This window comes from Notothenia rossii (genome assembly GCF_949606895.1).
Source record: "Notothenia rossii genome assembly, chromosome: 5".
Lineage (NCBI taxonomy): Eukaryota > Metazoa > Chordata > Actinopteri > Perciformes > Nototheniidae > Notothenia > Notothenia rossii.
The window spans coordinates 62,419,183-62,429,558 of NC_136903.1; the positions used below are offsets into that span (position 1 = coordinate 62,419,183).

General features: G+C 39.8%; 1 protein-coding gene across 1 annotated transcript; it reads left to right on the forward strand.

The window, feature by feature from the left end:
- Window positions 1–7,580: 7,580 nt before the first annotated feature.
- pth4 (parathyroid hormone 4) lies at window positions 7,581–10,129 on the forward strand. The gene is made up of 3 exons (XM_079685384.1): window positions 7,581–7,714; window positions 8,830–8,918; window positions 9,688–10,129. The coding sequence occupies exons 2-3, from the start codon at window positions 8,833–8,835 to the stop codon at window positions 9,953–9,955; spliced, it is 354 nt and encodes a 117-aa protein (XP_079541510.1). The 5' UTR covers window positions 7,581–7,714; window positions 8,830–8,832; the 3' UTR covers window positions 9,956–10,129.
- The last annotated feature ends 247 nt before the right edge of the window (window positions 10,130–10,376 follow it).

Consider the following 10,376-nt stretch of genomic DNA (forward strand, 5'->3'; position numbering starts at 1 on the left):
ATACATATTAAGCAAGCCGAACATAACAAGATGTCAGACTGCATTTAGTTGCATTTTTAACTATGCAAGAGAGCATGCACTTTTCGCTATTCTGACCGACAATTATTTGATCAAGAGGGTCAAATGTTAAGGCGCTAACGTTAGGACAAGGTAGAATGTAATACAGTATACATTTTTGTAAGGGCAGCTGAGGAGTGCACTAAAAGTAAAAAGAAAAAGTATTTTCAATGCATCCTCAATCTTTTTCTTCCATACTCAATAATATGATACTCTGGGTTTTGGAGCTCAATCTGCAGCTCCAATTGTGTAGAAACTTGTTTTTCCCTCAAAATCGCTGATCTGCTCAGTGCAACACTGCCACCCTGTGGACACCAGCTTATTTACACCTGAACAAACTCATTCTGCAACAGATTATAACTAAATTGTAAAAATGATGTGGTACAGTAATAACATTTTATTAGAAAAATAAACCAAAGCCGCCCGCAATGAATATTGGCTTGAAACATATTGAGCTCATTGACCTGGTACTTTACTATTTCTGGATCTGAGACAGTATGTCTTAATGAGCCTCCTTCTTGACATCATCCTGAGATACTCAAGCTCTATTCAACCCCAAAGGGAGAGCCACCCTTGAGCATCTTGGCCTGATTCTCAGGAATGTAAATTGACTAAAAGACCCATGTTTCAAAAGAACGAGATCGCGGGTACAAGCGGCAGAAATTCTCTCTGCAGACCCATTCTCACAGCGTTTATCAACCTAAAACCTTTTTCTTACTCAATATCAAGCCACACTTATTGTTTTTACTTCGGCTGTGACTTTGTGTGAGCTCAGGATGAGTTTGGCTGTGTATCACTAAACAAGGAAATCACACCTGCACGGAGCTCAGCGCGATTCACAACGTACCGACCAATCGGAGCACACTGGGCTCACAGGGAGGGGGGGGGGCAAGAGCTGCAACGAGCCGTTTATGCGGCTTTCACACCACCGCTTTTCCCTTTCTAGCTCCGACCTAGAGCTTTTCTGGTTCTTCTCCGGTTTCCCTTTTTTGCTCCCGCCCTGTTCACACCGCCCAGAGCCCGACTGGTGCAGCCGCTGCTGCGTCATGACGTCACCGTTCACATCGCTGATTTGCTCCCCAACGGTGTTACGGCGCTCACAACAACAACAACAACAACAACGGGGGACTGCGTTGGGTCGATGATCGTGTTGCTTTAATGCCCAATCCCAAACCACTCCCTCGACCCTACCCCTCCGTGACGGAGTGAACTCCGTCTGTTGCCACACTCGCAGCTCAACGAGGCTCCCTCCTGTCAGATGGAGGGAGTAAATACAGCAGCAAGCTTTGGGACGGCCTCCCCTCTCTCCGGCAGAAACAGGAAATGCCGTAACTGTATGTAACAACGGTTTCAAATCAGCATGTCTTAGACAAAAACTTTAAATGGATAACTCAAATAAAACTCCAAACATCTTTCATTGTGTTTCAAAGCTCTTTTAGTTTTAAACCTGATGTTTATAAGCTTCTTAGTTTTTGAAACGGTCTGTAAATACACATAACTTTATAATAAAATGCACACATTTACCTTTTTCTAGACTAAACACAGGTATGATCCTAAGTTAAAAACATATGAGGTTATCATGAGTAGTGGAGAGAGTGAATACTGCTGAATACACATACTTTACAGAGATACTGTATGCGAAACCAATGTGAGTTTGGAAAATTGCACAGTATAAATCTATTTTAGTATACCTCAACAATGGAATTATGATCAGTGGAAATGGCCATGACATGGGACCTTTAACATCCCGATAGCAATAAATATCTTAAGTACTTTGACAAAAAATCCATAAAAGAATTTCATCTGTGGAAGCCGTAGCGCTGTAAAAAGCACGACCAATCATTTTAGCCGGCCCGGGTAAAATAACTGGATGGCCTACCTGCCTGTCAGCCTTCCATCTGTGCACAAACTTATCTCGTGCCCTCATTGTTCATGTGCGCGTTCGTGTGTGTTGGAGAAGCGGCTCTGTAAGGAAGTGTCAGATTTTTTCCGGCTGTGTATTTTCAAATTCTAGAGCACTTGAGCTGGTTTCTCCAAAATTACCTACCCCACCTTTAACTTTAGTCTAAGTTATCTCAGTGGGTCACAAAACGGTTTGGTCACGGTTAATGTAAATAAGTATTTCTGAGGCACACGTTTATATGATCATTATAGGTATACAAAAAATAAGAGCATATATGACAAACAGGTATGAAATACTATATGACAGTAAAGCAAGAATACACTTTAAAAGGAGAGTGATTTGTAAAATATCCATAAAGAAATAGAAAATCGGTTTACAGTTCTGTTTAATATGTGTTGAGAGATGTATCAATAGATCTCTTCATGTTGCTCTCAAAGTGCACCAGATTGATGCATTTAATTTCAATATTTAAAAAAAAATCTTCCCTGGGGAACATGCCCCCGGCCCCCCTAGAGGATGTACTAAGTACTAAAAAAAAAAATAGTAATTTACCCTGCTTACACGTATATGCCATGAGCTGATTATCGAACCTTCATTGTAACAGTCGCGGGTACACTGTTTATGTGCGTGTGGGTTCAAATTCAACTGTAGGGCCCGGGACATTAATGGGAAACCCTAAATGTTTGAGCAGCCTCTATGAAACGTCAAGCTACCCCAAAGCACCCTCAAAACAAAATCTCTGGCGCCGACCGCTGCTCGTTGGATCCGAATGTTTCTGGTTTTGCGCCGTCCCGTTCAAATGAAATCGCCGCAAATCATATTTCCACGCACGCGCCAGGGCCGGGGGAGCAGTTACACGGCTCGTGTCTTGTGCTGCATTCACTTGCACTCCGACGTTAGAGACTTTCTCTCAAAAATGTCCAATCAGCCAGAACTTTTCTTTCAAAACAAAGCTGCCAACTGGGGTGGCAGCTGGGGTGGCAAGGCCTATTTTTAGGGTGGCAGTTGCCACCTCGATAGATCCGCCCCTGGCCGGCAGTGACAATTGAATACAAATAGAATAGAATAGAATTCCTTTATTGTCATTGCACCAGGTACAAAGAAATTTAAAAAAGCAATCCTCGCAGTGCATTTCCACATAATACGAAAAAATAATATATAAACATATACACATATAAACATATGCTCACACATCCATAACAACATGCATACATGCCCGCAAATAATTTAAATACAGTTTACAATATAAAAAACACAGGGAGGATATTTGGCATCCCTGATGTCAATCAGTTAATAAATTAATAAAACTATTAAAAAGTAGTGAAGTTGCAAATTGTTACTGTGTGTGTGCTTGTTCAGCGTTTGACGGTGTTCAGTTCTCATATGACTCTGAGGTAGAAACTGTTTTTCAGTCGGTTTGTCCTTGATTTAATTTACCTGTAGCGTCTTCCGGAGGGCAGAAGAGTAAACAGGAAGTGTCCAGGGTATGAAGAGTCTGCAATTATTTTGCCTGCTCTGTTGAGGCAACGTTGGCTGAAAAGTTCCTCCAGAGAAGGCAGTGAGCAGCCGATGACCTTCTGGGCTTTGTTGATGACCCTCCGAATGGCTTTCCTGTCCTTTTCTGAGCAGCTGGCACACCACGTGGTTAGGCAATACGCCAGCACACTCTCTATGAAGCAGCGGTAGAAAGACACGTTGCATCATCTGCAAAAAAGCTGATTACATACAATCCTGCAGTAAACAAATTTAAAATGGAAACTTTTACCATCTCGCATTTCAAGGTGCTTTAGTATTTGGTTTCGCTGCTGCAAAGCCTAGCAACACATTTAGCAACTCATTCAGGCTACTAGTGGAAAAGCAAGAAGCATTCAATTATGGCAAATCACATTTTAATATCTATATCAATAAATACAAAAAACACATTTAGATAATGAAATGTAATATGTTTATAAATATATAAACTGTATCTATTTATTTGTATATGTTTGAATCACTGCAATTTTGTTTGCGTTGATTGCAGCACTGGTTAAAAAAATGTTTAATAAAAAGTGTCGTAAAAACTAGCAAGTGTTCATCTTACATATTATTCAAAGTGATATTTTGGGGGGGGGTTACCTTGGTTACAGTGGCGAGCCGTGACTTTTATACCTAGGCCCTCTGACCTCACCCGCCCTCGAAAAAAAAGAAGAGTTATTACGTCACACCGTATACCTCAGCGGAATATCAAAACAGCGGCCCGGGGTGCAAAACGCATCAATGACAGCGACCCTCTACCACACAAAAAAACACCATTTATATAAACACCTATCATGACAGGGCACCCACAGCCAAGTAACAATTACAAATGAATTAAGTCGGCACGGCGGTCCACATTGAAAATGACTTAGGCCTACCTTTGAAGATCAAATCACTGAAACCCAAAATCCATCCTCCTGTCCTTTTGGATTAAGCACTTGATGGCGGGGTCATGCAGCTGATCCTTTGTCCCTCCAGTTTATCATTGTAACTCAATCTTGAAAATGACTCGGTTAATAATTTTGCAAACGATGTCATCACTATCACTGAAGTGAGCCATCATGAATTTACTTATGCTAATCATAAATATATCGATCATAAATCTATCGATTAGATTTATGATTCAAAAATAATAAAAGTAGGGTAGACATGTGGATATTATCCGGCTGAAAAAAATGTGCATTTATCTAAAAGGTTCGTTTTCTACAGACCTTATTTCAAGCTATTTTCCTAAATCCTATGGAGAAATCCCATTGCTTTCTGTCGAGGGAATCCGAGCGCAGCTTACTTCCGGGTTTGAGGACGCGTCACTTCACCACTTGCATAGACTTCACAGCGGGCGGAACTTGTCATAAACTCCGGGAAATAAAGCCCGCCCATTTAGATATGATTGGTCCAGCGCCATATCTCTCGTTGAGTTACTATAGTTGGCCCTCTGTGAATGTAGAGGGACTAGGGCCCCGTCTCAGGTCGGTTAAATTAAATCCTTGCTTCCCTCACTTGCGTCGTTTCCCTGTGTTTAGTCCCTCCCTCCAGGGAAGCATGGAGGGACGCAAGGAAACCACGAGAAGCAGGGAAATGAGTTTTAAGAGCAATGGGACGTCCTTTCCTCCGGAGCGTCACGTGAAGCGACGTCCGTTTGTGATGACGCCGCACAGCTGTTCGTCTGACAGCAGCTCTGTCCCCGTTATTTTCACAAACACCCCTGGCACACATTTACTGACACAAACATTTGTATCATCTGTTGTAGACCCCAATAAATAAAATCAAATAAGAACTAATTCTCAAAAAAGATAAACGCCATTCTTAAAATGTATACACGAACAATAGTTTGATTAATATTGATTAGAGTGCACAATAGAAATAAAATAATTGAGAGAAGAAAAATATATATATTATCTATCAAAACCCAGTTAGATTAACATTCATTGGATTGCACACTTTGTTGTTTGTGTGGATATGTAGCACATTAACATTTTAATAGCACTTAATGACTGACTGAATGGAAATGACAGTAAATGAAAATATAAAAAATGTTTCGAATAAATGAATAAAATGATTTTTGACCACTTTGTTGTTCAGATATATCACATATTTGTAACTAAATGATACATGAATTGAAACAAAACACAGTTTAAACTGAGGAGTGACTCTCGTGAGTTTCATTTATTTTCTTCACTCCGCTGGGGTACTGCTCTCATGTCAAGAACAAGAAGCATGAGATCAGTGCATGCACTGCGTCGTCCAATCAGTGAGCGATACACAGTAAGGGGGCGGGGCGAGTATCTGAGGATTTCATCGGAGGATGGACTGGTGGTTCCTCGATTATCGCTCCTCCATTATCGCTCCTCACTCCTCGCTCCTCGCTCCTCGATCCTCGATCCTCGGTCCTCCGGCAGAAATAAGAGCCATGGGACGGTACTCAAGATGGCGCAGACAAATCAACTTCCGGTGAGACCGAGGACCGAGGAGCGATGAAATGAAAATAGTCGACCTGAGACAGGGCCCAACAAGCTCTCCCGTCTTCAGAGTAACTCGCAGATACGGAATTTAACCCTTCACATTCCAACAGAAACTGAACAGGCAGATTCGAAGGATTTATTTATTTTGAAATGTTATTTTAAATACAATTAAATCAAGTTATTTAGGTAAAACTAATGAAACATTTAACAAAAAAAATATATTAAAAAAAATATTTTTAAAAAAATGTTTTTTTTTTATGTTTTCAAATATAATTTTTTAGAATATCTTAGACCCTCACAGAGGGCCTAGAGGGCCCTGACGGCTCGCCACTGCTTGGTTGGTGATTGGCTAATGGTTACACGACCCCAAAAATACATTATGACATCATAAAGTGGCCAGAATCTGATCAGCTAATTTTCACACAGGTTTTTATAGAAATGGATCCGGACAAAAAGAGAGGGGCCTTTTATCCTGAAACTTTCAGAATCTCTTTACACAGAGGGGAAACATATTTATGTATAAAAGACATGAACAAGTCGATTTTGCATAATAGGTGACCTTTAAGATATTGGTGTTTTCAACTCTGTCTATGTACTGCTGCCATCTGGAATCTTTTATATATAGAATTCAACATCCTCTGGAGCGCTCCTACATTTTAAGAAAATTGATAACATTTGATAAATAGCTGTTATCTGTAAAATATATTAAAAAGTTTTATAAGGCCCTGATAGGCATTGTGCTTCCGGCTGTGATAAAGTTTCCCTTCAGCTACAGATAATTAGTTTATCTGCAGCTCTCTCTTTCTTCTCTGTTGATCTCTATTAGTCTCTGACTTTTCTTTACAAGGCCATCATTTACTCTTTAATGGAATTAATCACTTGTCCTCTATCTCTCCACCCACAATCCTCTGACGCTGGCCGACATTTCTAACTGAGGGAAACTCGTCCTGGAGGGTGTCGTCAAGACGACTGCATCTCTAAGGGTGACTGTGGTGACACCGTGGCAACCATGGACTCCAGTTTTTTTGGGGTTCATTACTGTTGGAGGTGACTGTAATGTTAAGCAGCTGCAGAGGAGCTCCAGGCGACAAACATCTAAACTACAGACAGAGTGTGTTCACAAAAGTTTAAACCTGAGCTGACTGACAGTTTGCTGACTTTCAGTTTATCTACACTGACTCAACATCCATAAGATCACTCAGCCCTATTTTTATAAATTCCTTTGTCACACGCCTGAATCTGTCCGATAGAGAGGGAAGGATTAGACCAGAAAATAGAAAAATTAAAATCCCTCAATTGAATTTCATCTCCCCTTTCAAAACACCTGATTATGTAAAGGGTATTTGCGAGTGTGTAAACAGCCAAACTGTCAGACTGAGGTGGGGGAAGCTGTTTGGGATTGTAATTTTTGAAAATAACCCGGAAAATGTTTGATGTTTTTTTACCCTAGAGACACAAATATCACATGTCAGAGAGATGTGGCACTGACGTTTGTTTCATTCAGCAAATGAAACGCCCCACTTTGTTTTGTGACTCTTAAGCCTGTGTGTGTGTGTGTGTGTGTGTGTGTGTGTGTGTGTGTGTGTGTGTGTGTGTGTATGTGTATGTGTGTGTGTGTGTGTGTGTGTGTGTGTGTGTGTGTGTGTGTGTGTGTGTGTGTGTGTGTGTGTGTGTGTGTGTGTGGGGCTTCTTTATAAAAAGGTCTGGAGGTCATACCTGAAGTCAGTTTAGTGTCTGATCATCAGAGGAGCTGCTGTCACCAACAGGGACAATTAATGTAAGTTTATAGAGGGATCTCCCCCTCACTTCACTTATATTCATTTCTGTGATTTATTCTATTACATTTTTTGGGTCACGTTCCGTTTTCTCTTCTATTCTAAGTTGCTTCGGTGAATGTGGTGTGTTTTGGTGAAATTGTGTTCATCAAACTGCTATTGGATTATTTAAGGTTGTTTATGTTTAAAAGTATACATGTGATGCAATTTCAGTTTTATAAATCAATTTAACATATGTCGGATTTATCTTTCTAAAAAAATGTATTCATGGGATTAACATAAAATCTAACAAAATGGAAATTTGGTAATCTGACATCTATACTTTTATTGCACTATGATGATCATTCTCTTATTATCATCATTGTAATCATAACGTGCATTGTACAGTCATTGTCGCATCTATCATCATTGCATAATATAACTATCACAATTTGTGTAGTTATTTCTTGCATTAAGAATATTATTTAATATAATATTCACAATTTCGAAATAGTTATTTCGAATATATATATATATTTCTCTTATATTGTGTTTACTTTAAAGTTACTCCTAATTTGAATAGAGATTTAGCATTTTTGTCTTGTCGTTGGATACATCCTGAGCTTCAGGCACTTCATTTCTAGATCTATGAGTTAGATCTCACATAATTGAACTGATACATTTAAAGATGGATAAAGGCAAACACACTCACACACACAGAGTTAAACTGAGATTTCAGATATCTTTACACGTTATCTATTCTGCTTTTAACAACCTTCCTGACAGCAGTTGGTTGGTCAGTTTACACGTTGCTCATCCACTACTCCGACGAATGAGCTGTACCATTGTGGGTGTATTTAGATTGAAAGAAGGGTTGCTTATTCTTTTTAGGCGCAAAGCCGTCAAGTGTTTTATGCAGGGAGAAAAACAACAATAGATGATGTGTTTTGTTGCACAAGGTGTTTTAGGGTTTGACAATTTAGTTTTTTAAATCTCTGAAATCTTGTGAATTGATGCAGATATACAAAGGTTTTTCAAATATAACAGCAGAATTTGGAATATGTGTCTTTCATGGACCAGGTCACTTTTTTCCTCTGAATCTGAATTTTTAGTGTTTGTCTTACCGTTTTTGTTTCAGAAGATGCAGATGTCCCACAGACCTGTGGAGTGGCTCGCTGTCATGCTTCTCATTGTTTTTACAGCTGCTCGGTGTCAACAGAACGAGAGGTGAGACTCCTGTTCCCACCTAATTTATTATTGATATTTATACATGATGCAAAATCGTGCAATAAGTTCAGAAACTTTTTTTAAGCTGTACAGTATGTCTTAGAGGAAGACTTTTAAAGATACAATATATATTATATCTATACAGAAAATCACAGCAAAACATCAGAATGTCTACAAAAAAGCAACCAAATTCTATAACAAAATCAGATATCGATTTTTCAGTGTTTTTCAGCAATAGATGTTTAGGATGATCGCTTTGTAGCTATATGCGAGGGATGCATGTCTGGTGATGATTTTAATATAACAGGATTTACTGTACATTTCAAGCACCTTTAATTCATAAAGATGTTTTTTCAAAAGTAAAAAAGCACTTTTTATATTTAATATCCTAATTTTACAAATAAAATCATAACCATTATATAATCATCCCTGTATAAAGCCTATATGCTTTAAATAATGTACACATTCACCCATTGAATGAAGACTACAACTAGCACTTGTATATAGACATTTTATAATTCTTTGTTTTAAGTCTCTATTTCTCCAATACACTATACTTCTGTACTTTGTTGTGCTTGCTTTTACAGTAGATGTTATAGGTTTATTTTTGTGCATGATCAATGCAAAAGGCTTAAAATGGCCAATAAAGCATTACACGTCACAGATATTCATTGATAAATACACTTAACTTGCCACTGTATGTATTTAGAATCTGACTCTGTACTTGGATGAAATATCTGACCAGTCTTTCTCCTCCCTGTCCCTGCAGCCGTCGAGCTGTGAGCGAGCACCAGCTGATGCACGACCGCGGCCGAAGCATCCAGAGTCTCAAGAGGCTCATCTGGCTGTCCAGCGCCATCGAGGGTCTCCACACTGCCCAGACCCGCTCTGCTTTCAACCCCACAAAGACCCTGAACCAGGCTCTGAATCCAGCGCTGGTGTCTGGGGCCAGGAGCCCACAGCCCCCCCGGGTTCAGAGCCTCCTGAGAGACTTCTTTAACCCTTACCTGACTCAACAGTCAGACAGGGAGGCCTAACATCACTTTGATGCTCAAACATGGGGCTGCTACACACATACATAAAACGTTTTCTGTGTCCATTCTTTGTCTTAAGATACCCATTCAACTGCAGATGTGCAGAAATGTCGTGATGTATAATCGAGGGCTGGGCGATACAAACAAGTAATGTTTTCAAGCATGGGGGGAATCACAATAAAAAAAACTACAAAAAAAGTCAAGCAAAACTGATAGAAAACTGAAATATTGTGCCCGCTATGTGCAACACAGAGCTTGAACCTGACTTGTTGGTCTGGATGAATTGTTTTTAAACTGTTTTGACTCGCAAGCCCCTAGAGTCTAGAATATGGTGTCACAACCCGTCCCCCCCTCCATGCAAACACATTGATTGCTCATAAACTGTACAGCTGTAGTGTTGCTGCATGGCAAGTGGTTACTATTA

Bases quoted from the DNA above. Each gene is read 5' to 3' on its own strand.
- pth4 (XM_079685384.1), top strand. From the start codon at position 8,833: ATGCAGATGTCCCACAGACCTGTGGAGTGGCTCGCTGTCATGCTTCTC. The intron at 8,919-9,687 runs GTGAGACTCCTG...CTGTCCCTGCAG, and splicing joins CGGTGTCAACAGAACGAGAG to CCGTCGAGCTGTGAGCGAGC.